We start from the raw sequence: 16,754 nt of genomic DNA on the forward strand, positions 1-16,754 counted from the left end.
TCTGTACTTATTGTATATTATTGTAATAAATTTAAACATGGATGTATCATAAAATCATATTACTAAATATAACAATGCGTACTAAAACGTCGCAGTTTTTAGTTTTATATTTACATTTATTATGAAAAACAGATACAAGACATATAAATTTCTTAGAATAACAAAAATAGTACGTTTATGTAATACTAATCAATAACGAAAACTTAAACTTGTATAGAACATTTTATGGAGAAAAAAAATATTAATACATTTATTCAACAAGATGCTTAACTCGGTACTCTTCAAGTCTATCAATGAGCTCTTGTTTTTTTCCTTGAATTCTTTGATCTAGAGTCTTTAGCATTGATTTTAATACATCTACGGTATACTTATGAAGTTGTTGTTCCCGTAAAGCATTTCGTACCCATTCTACCTCTAATCTTTTAACTTTCACCTGCTCTTGAAGTGCATGACAACCAAAATTATCTTTATAACGTTGAAGCAAATTATCTCTTCTCAGTCGTTCATTAATATCATCTTCATTAGGTAAAGTAGTATCTACAGGAGGAGAACCGGGTGGCAATTCTAATGCTAAGCTTTCAACGTAATCCATTTGTTTTTGTAGACGTGGATTTTTAAACATTTTAGGATCATATGAAAAATATAATTTTTTAGCAACATGTTTCATTAAGTTAATATCGAGATCATTGATTGGAGGTGGGTTGTCTTCAGTAAAATTAAACCCTTCAGTTATATCATCCAGCGAATGTCGTACATCTTCTTTAAATGGCATTCGATGAATGTAAAATCCTCCGTATTTAGTACAAGGCCACATTTCGAATAGTCGAGTTGGTAGAGCAGTTTTTAATGTCACTGCACAAATTGCTTTGAGATTTTTTGCATTCATTCGTGATAATAAAGCAGCAAAAAATTCCATTTCACATTTTGTCGCACCACTGTGGCATCCAACAAAAAGAGGAGGGTGTATTTGATATAAAGGATCTCTTGAATCTTTCGGTTTGAAGCCTAAGAGATCAATTCCTCGAGGACGCATATTACGCATCTTTCGGAATTCATCTAGTGTAAAAAAAATATTTCTCTGACCATAAGATATCATTTTTTTCAACGTTTCTGGATCCTTTTGAGTTAAAAATGTATTAAGTTCATCATCTAATTCATCCGAAATATCTTGGTCAAATGACCACCACGAATATCGATCAAGAGGTTCATTAGTAGCTTTACTTGCTGGAATTTCTCGTAAATGTTTGCGACTTTTACAAAATCCTTGAATACTAACTCTTATATACATATTTGGTTGTATTCTCAGGTCCATGTGGCCTGCCACATGAGATCGGTGAATAATATCTTCCTCTAAGTCTTTTAAATTCATCATCTTAAATTCTCGAGCACCTGAGAATTCTGATAACATTTCTACTTCTTTATAAAAACAATTATAATCAAATTCTTCACCCAATCCTATAACTTGTAGCTTAATATCTATGTCTTTGAAGCTTTTAGCATTTATTCTTATTTTATTTTGTTCTTCAATATCATGAGGTGATGGATTATCGTTGCAAGTAATAAAAATGACTCGACGTCCGGACATTACCTTTTTTACTCCATTAATGGTCCTAGCTGCATGGATTAAAACATCACCAATAGAACACTCTTCATCAGAACACAAATTTTTCCAATATTCAATGTCTTTTGTATCTACAAGTAGAAAATATTTATTTATAGTACGATGGTTCATTTGATTGTCAAATTTTTATATAAAATTTTGATGTTTGTAATATTTTTGATTAATCTTTTTTGATGAATGATAGTTGAATCATATCAACTTACAAGCTTTAGAAATATCAAAAAACATATCACGATCGATTAAGCTAAATTTTTGTATGGTTAATAAACCTTCGGGCTCTGGATCATTATCATCATTTGTAATACTCAAATCATCTGTAGGTTTATTTGCCCTACAAAATATCAATCCCATCCAATCTTCTTTGTTATGCGAGAGTTTTTTCCTTAAAATATTTATGTATGCCTAAAAAATGATTTCATGTAATTTTTTGAAAGAATAAAAACTACAAGATTTTTTATTTATCATACCTCAAGACATTGTTGAAAATATATTTTTTCTGAGCCATTATCAATAAACATTTCTTTTGTAAGCTCGATTATAAAAAGATTACCCACTCGTATACCGTATGGCACCGGTTGATTCCCATAATGTCGTTGAGTCGTGGGTACTCCTTGTGATAGTGTAGCCATTTTTTTCTTTAATAATTACTATATTTATTTAATTAATCTATTTATGTTTATATAATTTACTGTTTGAAAAATTTATTCATAAAAAATGCGACTGTTCATTACAAAACTAAAGATAAACGCGATCTCTCATTTACTATAGATGCAATTCTTCGTACACTATACATGATTTTGTATATTTGACCCAGAGAAGAGAGACTAGTATGTACACTCGGCATCATTGATGTCTGGTGTATCCTTAGAGAGCAGTTACCGACCGCAGGTATGATTTTTTTTACATTGAGTTTCTAATTTTTTATAATTTTTTAGGCTTGGGCTGAACTCAAAAAACTATAAAATTCGTGTAATGATTACATTCTAAATATGATGTTTTAGTATAAAAATTAATTTTATGGTGTTTTTCGATGTAGCATAGACTTGAAAAATTATAGATTGAGAACTCTCTACACAAAAAAAATCTTCCCGCAGTCGGTAATTACTCGGAGGGTATAGGACGGACTCAATAGATAACACAACCCAGCCATTAATAGACCCGGGTGTATTATTTAATAAAAATCTTCTTGTTGACATCTTGATAGTTTTTAGTGTTTTCGTAATTTTATTGTCGAAAAGAAGAAATAAATGTAAGTAACATTTTTTATTATGTATGTATACTTAATCGTGAATAAAAAAATTTTATTATACGATTTGATAAATAAATTATGAAATTTATTGAATATAAAATTGTTTGATTTAGTCGATATTTTTTATAAACAGAATTATTCAATCAGAATAATGTTGAAAATAGTACAAAGTATAAAATTTATTGATGTAATAAAATTCTTTATTAATAATTTGAAAAGAAAAGGAAAAAATCCATACAAAATGATAAGAAAATATGGTTCTCATTATATTTGTAAAAAGTTATTTATTCTATAATAATAATAATAATAATAATAATAATAATTGATATTTTATGTATAAAACTACAATTTATAAATTGCATTAAACAGATAGCATTTTTAATCGTTTGCTTGTAGAGTTTATTCCACATTAATTGTCACATCAAGCTTTGATGATACTTATTTTAATACCAAAAACAAACACTGTGTATTGTTATTTTCAAGTATACAAGTAATATTGATAAAAAATACTATATGTATCCATAACATTTTACTCAACATAAAGAATATTTTCCATTTAATATTACATATTTTTTAAAATAAATTTTACACTTATTAATTTATAGGTATGTATAGATGTATTTATATAAAACATTGTTAGTACAGTCTGTTGTCTGCAAGCGCTTCAAATATTAAAAACGTTTTTGTTGTCATATTCATTTACATGGAGTATCGTTTGAAATATTATCATTATCAATAAACAATGCACTATTCGTTTTCCCCCAAAATAGGAATAAAATTTGTTATATCGTTCATGAATAAATTGATCTTTGTAGACAAAGTACCCAATTTACTTTTTTTCTAATAAATGAGAACCAAATAAACTAGTCTTTATAAATTTTTTTTATCAATCCTCATCTAAGAAAATAATTCGTTTTTGATATTAAACAAATATTAATTAATGTACTTTTTTATGTTAAAAAACAAATGTTCCAATATTTAAATCATAAAGTATCAATGTAAAATAATCACTTTGCAACAGACAAATACCTATCTTTAATTAATCTATTGTTCTACCAGACATACGTTTTTGTTCTTGATTAATTAAGGAAATAAAAAAATTCACTTCATTCAATCAGCACAAAGTTGTCGAGTCATTTTCTTAAATTTTTAGCTTAATTTTACATTTTATGTTTGTCGCATTTTATATAATGATGATGACTATTGATATATGATATTTGTATATAACATATATAATACCAATATTTTTTAAATCTTCAAAAATACTGCATTATTGTATTATAATTAATGATTACATTTTTTGAAAAAAAATTTTCACATATTTTCTACTGTTTAGCACTATTATTTATAACTTATTGAATGGTTACAACAGTATAAAGTCTTGCACTAAACAACTATTGTGTATGTCATTTTACACTTCAGAAAGTGAAAAAAATTTCAAATAGCAATTATTACTTCAAAACATCATGTTAAGTATTACTAATACTTATTAAATGACAACGTTTAATAAAATTTAATTAATAAAATAAAAAAAATTTTGTCATTACCGATTTTATACACGCAGTTTGATTAATATTGGGTTCATTATAAAAAATTTTTATATAAAATGAATAATTATTTAAAAAATATTCTTACTTTTAGTGAGATTTTGTATGTGGAGGATGAACGAATAGATTACGCCTCAATATGATGAGTAGAGTACCGCCAGCGTTACTAAATGCGGAAATCTACTTTCTCTCTTCTATCGTATACTAAGAGTAATTCAAAATATACGTAATATTGTTTTTTTCATTTTACATATACACATACTTAGTTGCTAATGTGTCTTTCAAAAAAATTTATAAACTTTATTATCATTGCTTTCTTTTACATCGCAGTCTTTTTCTTTATTTTATCTATTTTTGGAGATACACAGACACATATGGAGGAATATATTTTTTTTATCAAAAACTGTTTACTACTCATAAATATTCCTATGACAGCATCACTAGAAATGCCGCGTGAGAAAAGGCCAACATTATACACGTCTTACACGTATCTATCATACTTGATACGTGGCGCATGAAACATAGACTACGACCAACAATTTCTATGTGCTCGTTTTTTTTTCTTTTCTACATACAACTAGTCTCCTAGCATTCCCTTATATTATACTTCAATTTATATTATTTATTATATTGCCGAAAAAATTATATTTTTACGACACATTCATATTTTCAATAGAGTACGATTTAAAAAATGACACATTAATGGAAAATTACGTTTATAATTTTTTTTTATTGGCACCTCAAAAAAGGCACACGACTATCTTAACTACCAATCAGATTCATAAGCATTGTAAAATTGCATGTAAAAATTTAATTTAATCCTATCATAATTTTTAAGTACATTTTTATCCACCGGGATATAAGACAATATATTTTATTTTTATTTTTGTTTAAGTAATTTTTATCATAAGAAACAGTACGAAATACTGGTGATGTATAAAAAAATATCCTCCATTTATTGACATAGTTATTTGAAACCTGCTAAATTTTACACAACTAATTTTTATTCTTACACTCTTGGTACGCTTATCATTATTCTTTACAATATTTCATTAATAAAAAAAAAATTATGCATATGTTCATTTTTCTGTAAAATTACGGGCCTTAAATTTTCAGTCTCACTCGCACCAGAACTTACGTTGGAACTTTGCAAAAAAGTCCTGTATATTAAGGCAGGAATGCAAGTCCCTTTCCTAATTTTTTTATTTTTAATTTTTGCAATTAATTTTCAATGGAAGCATATTTATATAAAATATATTTATGTATTGTTTTTACTTAATTATATTTAATATATTATTATATAAACTCATCATTTATAAGTTTAAAATAGTTTTATAAAAATGTAGTCCCCTCACCGAGCTATGCTACTATGGACTATGCATGAGTTACAGTCATTTTTATTTCTAGACATCAATTTCTAGTACTAGTATTATTACAACCTGATTTCCGGAGCTTTATGGACCTAATAAACGATTAAAAATTCTAGTGATGTACTCTGTACACCAACAGATTATTTAATTTTTTTATATACAGTTGTGGTCAAAGTTATATAATAAAATAAATTTGTTATAATACAATCAATGGACCATTAACGATTGTCATTATGATAATATGTATTATATATTTATGAACATTTAATTGAGCACTTCAAGTTTAAAATTTTTATTTAATAATTAATCAATAATTGAATTATGAAAATTTTTTACTTATTATGGAAATTAATGAAATAGTATTTTTTATAAAATAATAAATGTTAATTTGAAAATATAATGCTAATTCGCATCATTTTTGACCATAACTGTTTATTAAAACAGAATAAATAAAATTAAATCAATGATCCCCGCGTAAAAGTTCCATAAGGAGATTAAAAGAGCTGCCCTCTCCTTCGGCACGTTTTTGACTTAGCAATTCTTTGCCTACTTGACATGTTCTCTGAAGATCTGGTATTCGTAGTAAAAGTTCACCAAATTTGGCAGGCATCTCTGGATACCTTGCAATCGTATATTGCTGCAATGCTTGAAGTGCTTTTTCTTGTGAAGCGCGAACTTTTTCTGGTTCTTTTAATTCACTGGTATCTGATGTCAACAATACTATTACTTTCATTGCAACATATTCATACTGATCTACACGAAGTCGTCGAAGATTATTTGTAAATGCAAGCATTCTTTCAATGCATGTTGCCAATCCAAGTTGTCGAGCTTGTTCTAGAGTTATGGATTTACCAAGAGATACTCTAATTTCTCCAGGAGTACTCATACTACGAAAACAACAAGAGAAAAGAAGTAATTCACACCATGAGTTGATGAGTAAACAAATTTGATCATCGATTGAAATATTTTTAAAGAGTGGAAGACTCTTACACCATTTTACTATTTTATACAGTCTGTGATCAGCAATATTGCACAAATTTGAAAGGAAATCGGGATGTTGTGATGAATTTCCATTGGGATTTTCACTTAAATCATTAACAAGTGCTGTACTTAATGATGAATGTTGATCATGATTAGTTTGAGATATTGAACCGGTAGAATTAGGTCTTGAAGAATCTCTTCTTGTTTCAATGTTTCCATTAGTACTTCTTTCACCAGTACTTAAACATGAATCAACACTAGATCCATTTCCACTGGTTTGACTTACTCGATCATTGTCATTATAATGCCAAAGATGCTCAACATCCATTATATCTTGAAGTAATTGTGGTACTACTTGAATTTTGTGAGAATGATTCCAATGATGACGGTTAGAATGATGGTGTTCAGCACCTGGTGGTGCCGGACTGCATGTACCTCCAGTTATTTTTTCTCCAGGCATAACACCTGCTGGGCTTCCTATAAGATTTGTCGGCAATGTGTATGTACATTGATATGTACTTCTACCCCCCCTTGTTCGATCTTCTCTTATTGCTTCCAACTTCATTCCCATGTTTAGACATTTATCAAAGCGACATGCAGGACACTTCTTCCGAGTTGCCACAGTCACAGGACATCCTGCGCCTCTTAAACACACATAATTCTTTCTGTTTTGTACAGTACGTTTAAAAAATCCTTTGCAAGATTCACAAGAAAAGATTCCATAGTGAAAACCACTTATTTTATCACCACATATTGGACAAGGACTGTTGATAAGCTGCTGTCTTGTTGATATTCCTGAGGGTGTTGATGGAATCTTACAGTCTTCTTGATCTTCTGAATGCGGATCAGAGTTAAGCTCAGGAACATTGTAGTGGTGGGCGTTAGTGGCTGACGTTACTGGCAGGTGTAAAGGACTACTCTGTGGTACTTGGTGATGATGTTGATGATGGGCGTGCCTTGGCTGTTGGACGGGTGAATGAGTAGGCGGACTCAAAGATCCATAACTATAACAACTACTCGAGGCATCAGAGTTATTGCGTGACAATGAGTGTGACAGTGATAAAGACAGTGATGATGTTGAATTGTTAAAGCTATGTCGAGATAGCGAAAGTGAAGATGAAGGAACTGGACTACCAGCACCTAAAGCTGAATGTCGAGCCGCATGTGGACTTTGAGTCGGTGAACTAAAAACACTGTATGCCGAGTGAATTGCGGAATCAGGGGACGGAACTTGTGATCTAGTATGACTGTGTTTTGTCAAGTGATGACGAGGATTAAGAACGGGGCTATGGTTTGGAGTAGAACTATTATATCCACCAAGCAATTTTCCCACTAAAAGCGGAAGGTCGCTTTGTTGATTCTGTTCAAGTTCACGCTGTTGAGGATGATGTTGTTGTTGATGATGAAGCTGCTGGGAATGAAGAGGCATTACGGTGTCGGTATGAGATCCAATGTTTAATCCTGGACTCGATCTAAAATCTGGTTCTGGTTTAATAGGAAACTTTTGCTCTTGAATACCAGGACTCGTACTACATATTTGTACACCTTCCATTGACGTTTCTTCATGATCTTGATTAGTTAATGTATTGGAAGACATTTCTTGATCTGAAAGTTCACCCTCCCAAGACATTGGACGTTCTGGTTGCTGATGATGTGAATCTTCAACAATTGTACAATCTGCTTCACCATCACGTTTCTTTTTAGTTCTTAAATTAACTCCTCTAAAATCAATTTTGCTAATTTCTCCATCACTATCTTCAAGATTATCTATAGAATTATAATCTGGAGCTGTCATTGGGCTTTGACTATTTCCACATGATGATACCACCGATACTGTTATGCCATTTTGTCCCGTTAAATATTTTACACTTTTACCTAAAACAAAATATAAATTTTGTTGATTATTATTTACTAAATAACAATTTTATACATAAATAAATGTTTAACAGATATTAAAAGTCAATATTAGTATTATTAGTTTCAAGTACTCTAAAGTATTTTTTTAAAGTTATATTTAAAAATTTTAATCTACCTACTTAAAACTAAAATATTTATTTTTTTTTTGTTGTTAACATTAATTTTAAATTACTAATAATAATTACCATCATGTATTTCCTGTATTGGCGGTACATTTATTGTTGTTACAGACACATTTTTTCCTGTTTCAATAGTGCGTGAAGACGATGTATTATTGTTATTAATATTATTATTATTATTGTTATTATTATTATTATTATTATTATTGGTGATAGTTGAAGAAGTCGTCGAAGTAGTGATAGTAGTAGTAGTAGTAGTGGTAGTAGTAGAAGTAGTGGTAGTAATAGTGGTGGTGGATGAGGAACTTGAAGATAACTTCCATGATTGCGCTGATGGCCACCAGCCCGGGCCCTCTGTGGGCCCGTTTTGCTCCGACATTCTCAGCTGGTGACTAACCTCCGCCAGTAGATCTTTGCGTCGTCACGTGAGCTAGTAATTTTTGCCGGGTTGCTCAGCATCCTGAGCACGACCCACCTTCTAAGAAATGTTGCTCTTTATTTTATCGGGCTAAGATGCTCGAATCTTGATATTTTTTTCTGGAAAACAATCAATATATTTGTTTTTAGAGTTTGTCATCTTATCTACATTATCATTTTAATCTTTAATAATAAGAAAAAACAAAATTTACTAATATAACTTAAAAAAAAAAATAATAATAGTAACACTAGAAGAGATAAAGAAAATTTTATAATAAAATATTAAACTATCAAAATAAATTTGACGGCAAATATATTTACTATAGTTTGTTTTTTATAATAAAGAAAAATATGAATAAAAAATGACGAATAGTTGAGGAGTAGAATGATTTAAAAAAGGGAAAATTATCAAAGATAAAATTAATAAAAATACGTTTTGTATAGTTTTGAAAAATAAAAAAAAAAAAAAACCAATTTAGAGAAATAGTGATAAAAAGCCAGATACTTCCCGGAGAACGTGCGTAACGGTCGTCCGTGCAAGGCCGGCCCACTTCCGGTCCCGCGAACGACCTTCGCGCGGAAATGAACACGCACATGACTAACGAACGATATAAATACAATAAAGATGAATTAAAGTATACAACAGAGGGCGCAATGATCATATTGAAACATGATAAAATGTCTGAAGTGGAGGAAACAGACAGCAGGGTACAAGAGACCACAGTTGCCTTGAAGCTGGTATAAAAAATGTTGTAGTGATATGACGCATGCGAAAGACGGAAAGGGAGAGCTTGCCCATGAGAAAGCTGAGGAAGGGAGTGAAAGGGAGAAGAGACTTGACGCGAAGTCGACAAGGAGAGAATATCTATGCATTCTTGGCATTTGCACATGTGTAAATTATAATTTTTTTTTATATTTCTATAAAAATCATTCAATTTATGTGTATATAGTTTTAAGATTTTCAATGAAATATCAATACAATGTCCAACTAATACTGTTTTATTTTAACGGCTAAAAAATACATTATTTTTTGTTTCAATAAGAAAATAGATAGATTAATTAGTTGATTAATAAAAAAATTTCTTTTATTATAAATTTATATTTAAATAATAATAGAGGAAAAATTTTATAAACTTTTTCCTGCCAAACCGGACCGGACGACAAAACCTCGCAACAGCTGCCGGAACCTGTTCTTAAGCTTTTTATCGGTTAATAAAATAGATTATCACAGGACCAACATTCCTACCGGGCCACCACCTTCTCCGACCTCTCCTCTCGTTTCTAAGACACACACGGTGAAACCGACCGGTTATCTGGTTTGGGCGTTGCTCTATACCACTTTACCTCCCTCTCTCTCCTTCTCTCTTCATACTTTTAAAATTTTTCATTGCTCTCTTATTATAACTTCCACCTCTTCTTATATTCCCCCTTTATAAATTTTTTACCCGTCGATTTCTCAATCTTTTCCATGCATTTATCACCAACTTGTCTTAACTCTTTATAATTGTTTTGCTTATATATTTTAGAAGAATTAATAAAAATTTATGACAATTCAACAAAATGTAAATAAAATAGTGTTAAGATATAACATGAATTAACTCATTTTTTTTTTTTTTTCTAGTTTAAATAATTTATAAGAGGCGTTCGTGTGTCGTTAAAAAGTTAATTTGTTTTTTTTTATAAAAAATGTTTGAATTATCTAAATAAAGTACAATAATTTTTCAAAAATTAAAGCAAATTATAATAATTAACATTAAATACTTATTGACATCTTTATTCAAATGAAAAATTTATATTATTTTACTTTATTTTACTTAATTGTTTAAATTAAGTTTTTCCATAAAACGTACACTCAAAGATGATAAAGTTTTTGATAAACACAAGGGTATGAAAATCAAAAGATTAACGTTTTTGGAAACAGTTGTAGTAAGTCAAGTAACAGTCGTATTGTAAGAGTGAGTAGAAGTTGCGCATGCTCCTCATCATCTTCATCTTCTTGTTATTCTTCTTCTGAACACCGTTGAGGAACAAAGAAAGAAGAGAACAGAGAGGGCGAATGCAAGCATCGATGGTAAGGTCAAGGCCCTCAATGCTCTACCCTCTATGCATTGTGGCGATCACGTGACGCAATTCAAGGTCTCTTATCCCCTCTATATTATTGTGCAGCATGCATTTAAGTTAGACTAGTGCAACGTCTAAAAACAATATAATATATATCTTTCTTTTTTTTTAATTTTTATTTCACTTTATTTATTGCCTTTTTAGCCCTTATTTTACAAAAAAATTTTAACATTTTAAATATATTTTTAATACATCTCGATTTTTGATTTTCTATGTAAACAATTTTCTTCATTCCTGAGAAATGAATTTCTAATACTAATGATATAACAGCATTTGTAATTTTATTCCATAATTAAACAATATAACTCATCATTAAAAACAAATTTTTTCTTCTAAATTTTTCTTATTTATAAAAAGTAGATAAACATTAATATGATTTAATTAATTGGTTTTTAAAACATAAAATTTCAACACAAATTTTTAAATAATTCACAAATTCAATAAACGTTCATAATTATTGTCAAAATCATTGTATTAAGGTGTATCTAAATTAAGTTTAATTATAAATTAATATTGAAATGATTAAAGTTAACTTGACGATTGTGTAATGTAATATTTTCCCCTTTCGTGTTGCCTTATACATTTTATGTTGAATATGTATTCTAACACACGTTCTTCGTCCAAATGTCAGCTTTTCTCAGTTTCTATGTCAATTCTAATATTTGCCTCTCTCTTACTCTTTTTCTACTTCATATCAACATGCCAACTCGTTTGTATTATATTATGTTATATGTTTTCCTTTCACCAAACTCTTGATCCTTGCTTATAGTTTATACATACACCACATATCTTCAATATCGCACACTAATAAAAGAAACAGAAAGTAGTGAAAAAATATACATTATTAGATTTTAGAACTCTACTCATTTGATTTACTATTGTTTTATACATAAAATGATTATTAAAAAATATTTTCTATCTATATATTTGTATTTTTGGAAAATTTTGAGTAAGTGATTCACTATACAATATTTAGTGTATATAATATTTTTCATTATACTATTATATGAAAGAAGTTATATGTATATTGAATACTACAAAATATATCCTATTCTGGATATAGTCAAATTATCTATTACTTATTCAGTTGTTTTTCAAAAATATAAAAAAATCTAGTGGGAAGGAAATTAATGACTTTGATAAGTATATTGAAAGAAATAATAAATAGATTGAGGTTAGCCATTATCCCATGAGAATCGTGGCTTACGTAATATCTTCGAGGACGATGTCAAAGTCATAATCGAAAGGACGAACGTTCTCCTCAATCACCATCTTTCCCTTCTTTTCTTTCTACTACATATAAGAAAGTCTGTTTATACTTAAAAAAATATATAATATAGTCATCAAGAAAAATATCAAAAAATTGACAATATATTATACACACTTTTTAAAATTTCAATTATCAAATAATATATTAATATAAAAATTTTATTATTCTGTCAAAGAATAATCTCCAGAACTAAATCAATTGGGAGCATTGCAACTAATGTAAGGTCGTCGATCGTTCGCGCAAGAGAGCAGAAAGTACAGTTACGTGGTTGCCCCTCATGATCGTACAGGCGAGAAGTCTTTACGAATCTTTAGGGGGATTAAGTTGAATTTGGACTAGAAAGAAAATAAAATAGTGATTGAATGAATTTAAAGAAATATATAATAATTTAATATTTAGAGGAAAAAAAAAATTTATTTCAAAATTAATTCATACTATGTAACCAAATTTAATACTTAATGAATTTTTATAATATATAGTTACAAAACAATTGTAATAAATAATTAGTAAATCTTTATATTTCTAACATAGCTAATAATTTATTCAAATAAAATTAGATGTGTTTACGAAAATAAGTGTTTAAAGTGCCGTCATTCATGCAGTGAGTTGATAATAGATTAATCAATATTCATAAGCATTGCCCTGTCTATGATCCAAGGATTCTGAATGATTTCCACGAAGACACAAATATATAAATCAATAATAATAATATTCTAATTTAAATTAAATAATAGCATATAATCAAGAGAGTTGAAGCATTATTGTTGCAAATATCTTACGTAGGATGTAATATACATTGAATGTACGGCAATGTATAATAAAAATGTAAGGAATATACATCAATCACTTCAACGTGTGGTGTTTGAATGACAAGGAATTAGGTTACACATATTATTATAATATTCAGAATAGGTATGTACAATTAATAAATATACTATACGTATGAGGTTCAGTTACGTGTTAACTACTGTATATTAGATAAACAATACAACTCATACGTAAATTGTTATGTTCATGAATCAACTATTGACGAAGTAAAAACTTATTGTCTTTTTTACAGTTGAGAGTTATTAATAATATTAAATAAATAAATGAAATGAAAAATTGGAAAGATTAATAATTAATTTAAACTTTTAAACCTCATAGAAAAGTCGACTATGAAATCGGTCTGGATGCAGCTTTTCGAGGTCGGTCATCGAGCTCCAGAGAATCTGCCAACATAAACAAGTCGTGCTGACAGGAGCGTCAATTGTATTACCGTAATCCCGTCAATATACCGCTAAGTCAGTCTACGTTAACGATGTAAGAAAGACATTCATTCCCGTTTCCATTTCTTCTGATAGTATTATTTTTGTTCATGTTCATATATATATATATATATATATGTATACTGTGATAATTGTTCGTTCATTGGAATTAAATACATTGATAATCGTTAAAACAAAAAAAAAATGTATAATGAATATTAAAAAGAATAATTGTGTGATAAATTCAATAATTGTTTGGAAATCGAAAAATAATAACGGCATTTACAAGATCAAATCATAGTTGGAGATATGAAGAGAGAACATTTCAAGGTCAGTTAGACTGTCAAAAGCCTGTTATGTACTTTGAAATATCAACATAAGTTGCTCACTTACACATATCATGACATTTTAACGTTTCTACTTTGTCTTTGAGACAGGTTTAAGTTTCCAGAGTTGTCGTCACGTGCCAGAGAAAGCCAGAGAAGTACAGAGTTAATAAAAAAAAATATTAAAAAATGTGTCAAGTATTAACATCGCTAACTGCATTGTTGTAATGATACTCGTATTTGCAATGCTATTTATAATATTTTAATAATTTCAATTTTTTATGTTTATGGTTAAATAATTATTGAATCTTTTATAAGTTATTTCATATTTGACATAAAATTAAAACAAATTTGCGTTTTTGAAAGTAAAAATGATTCATTCAAATATTTAATTAATAAAGAAGTTAATCAATTAGCAACAAATAAATACATAATATTATAAACAAAGATTTGATATTTTTGACATAATAAAAATGTAAATTCAATAAGTAAATAACTCGACTAAGTGGTACATAACCACTTTATTGAGACGATATACCGGTGTTTTAGAGCTTTTTTCAACAAGTACATTATATTTGCGGCGATTTCAGGAGCACTCTCACCAGATCGGCCTCGCTCGTGACTTACCTCATACTCTGTGGTTCCTCGAGACCGTGTGCACCACTCTAATACACGCGCACAAGACACACAGGGCCACGCACTCTCTTTTTTGTTCCTTCTCCTTCTTACACGCTCAAGTCGCGTTGTCGTTGTCGTAGTTGTCTCACTTCACGTCCTCTTCCCCTCCAATACACTCACATATCGCTGTTGGCTCTTTCTTTCTCTCACCCGCACACTCTTTTTCACTAGTCACTTGATACTAAAAAATCCTTAAGCTCTTTTTTTTGTCATTCTTCTTTCCTCAATCTATTTTCTTAATTTTTATATAATATCCATATTTCTAACCTTTTTTGTTCGACCTTATTCAATCTGATTCATCACCTTAGCCGAACACAGACAAACAACATTCCAATAAATGTTTCTGACAAACCTCTCGAAACAATTTGCAACCACCAGGAAGAGATCTTTATATTTTAAAGGTACCAGACCTGATGGCGATGACGACGCGTACCTAGTTCAACTGGTGAACAGTTAACGGGTCAATGACGATTACTTTATGGCACACCTTTGTGTTACGTTACAACGGATTTTATAAGGCACACTTGCGCCGCAGATTTCTCTATCTTCGACTCGTCTCGTTTCTTAAACTACCACGAGTCCGGGCTGCGCTGGCCAAGAGCTTGGCTAAGAACGTTTGTTTCAACCTAACCAAGTTACTATCAACCGTGATACAGTGCACCGACGCCAGAGGCCGACTAATGGTTGTCTGTTTTATTACGGCCATATTTCTATTTTGTTAGTCATCGACTAAATACTTCTAGATAAGAAAACTTACTTGTTTAATAAAGCAAGTTTTAAAAGAACTCATTGTATAATACTGTTTCACAAATAATTTACTATTTTACAGGAGAAGTATAAATATTTTCAATACTTACTTCAAATGAAAATATTAAATTAATGAGCTGATGAATTATTGAATGTCAATAAAGTAGAAAAGTGAGTAATCATTATATGGTCATTGTTGTCAAATACCAGATGACAATAAGAATAATTTCAACATATAAATTACAATATTATTTATTGTTTTTATTATAAATCAAATTGTAATGAGATAAATTTAGATAAAAAATTCTGTATGTAGATATTAAAATAAATTATAAACAATTAATTCATTTTAAAGAGCAGATTTCTATAATGTGTTTTATGAAGTTAGGTATCTTTATGTTATTCAAGTATAAATTTATTGATTATATTAAATAAAATAAAAACTCTTATTAATCTTTTAATTGTATAAAGATTTAATTGTTTCGACTAGTAGCTATTTAAAACTCTTAAAAAATAAGAAAGTAGAAACAGAAAATTATAAGGCGAGTTTGACGGCATATTTTCTTGTTTTCTCATATGTCAATACAGTCTTTGTATCAATTTAAATTCCGAAAACAATGGACACCCTTGTCTCAAACGTGACGTTAGTAATTACATTTATTGCTATTACTTCTAATCGAATTACCTAACTATCCATCAAGCTTCCTCAAATACTGATCGTGCCAGGTAATATCCGCTAAGTTACAGTGCCTCTCAAGATATTACTCAAGCAACTTTCGGACAATCACTACTATCACCATTTATATCATGTAAATATTTTTAACCTCAATATCCTATATAATGTTAATTTTACAAATTAAAAGTATTGTTTGTTGTAATGTAATTTGTTTATTAATTAAAATTTAATTTAAATCTAGACAATATTTTATTATACAAAAAAATTACAAAAATAAAGAAAAATTTTCAATTGCTGCATGCAAGAGAAAAGAAGATGCTTATTATGTAGCTTAGAATTTCGGAATAAAAGTTTTTCAACGATCTTGATTTAAAAAATTCGATAAAATAACATCAATATGATGTAAATGAAAAAAATCAAAAGTGACATATTATTTTGTAATGTCTGCAGATGCAGAATTTCTATTTA

General features: G+C 29.2%; 2 protein-coding genes across 3 annotated transcripts; both read right to left on the minus strand.

Moving 5' to 3' along the window:
• Positions 1–114: 114 nt before the first annotated feature.
• Positions 115–2,407, minus strand: Irbp (Inverted repeat-binding protein). The gene is made up of 3 exons (XM_035095189.1): positions 2,089–2,407; positions 1,825–2,023; positions 115–1,692 (listed from the first exon to the last, which is right to left on the minus strand). Exons 1-3 carry the CDS (start codon positions 2,248–2,250, stop codon positions 251–253), a joined length of 1,803 nt encoding a protein of 600 aa, XP_034951080.1. The 5' UTR covers positions 2,251–2,407; the 3' UTR covers positions 115–250.
• A 2,974-nt stretch (positions 2,408–5,381) lies between these two features.
• On the minus strand, positions 5,382–15,527 carry Hr39 (Nuclear hormone receptor FTZ-F1 beta). Of its 2 annotated transcripts, XM_035095188.1 has the most exons (4): positions 14,813–15,527; positions 13,752–13,823; positions 8,871–9,341; positions 5,382–8,643 (listed from the first exon to the last, which is right to left on the minus strand). In XM_035095188.1, exons 3-4 carry the CDS (start codon positions 9,181–9,183, stop codon positions 6,248–6,250), a joined length of 2,709 nt encoding a protein of 902 aa, XP_034951079.1. In that variant the 5' UTR covers positions 9,184–9,341; positions 13,752–13,823; positions 14,813–15,527; the 3' UTR covers positions 5,382–6,247. The 2 variants fall into 2 exon arrangements, with proteins under 2 accessions (XP_034951079.1, XP_034951078.1); XM_035095187.1 differs by lacking the exon at positions 13,752–13,823.
• Between the last annotated feature and the right edge of the window lie 1,227 nt (positions 15,528–16,754).

Source organism: Chelonus insularis, unplaced genomic scaffold, assembly GCF_013357705.1.
Source record: "Chelonus insularis isolate UGA/USDA-ARS -01 unplaced genomic scaffold, ASM1335770v1 contig_131_pilon, whole genome shotgun sequence".
Taxonomy (NCBI): Eukaryota; Metazoa; Arthropoda; class Insecta; order Hymenoptera; family Braconidae; genus Chelonus; species Chelonus insularis.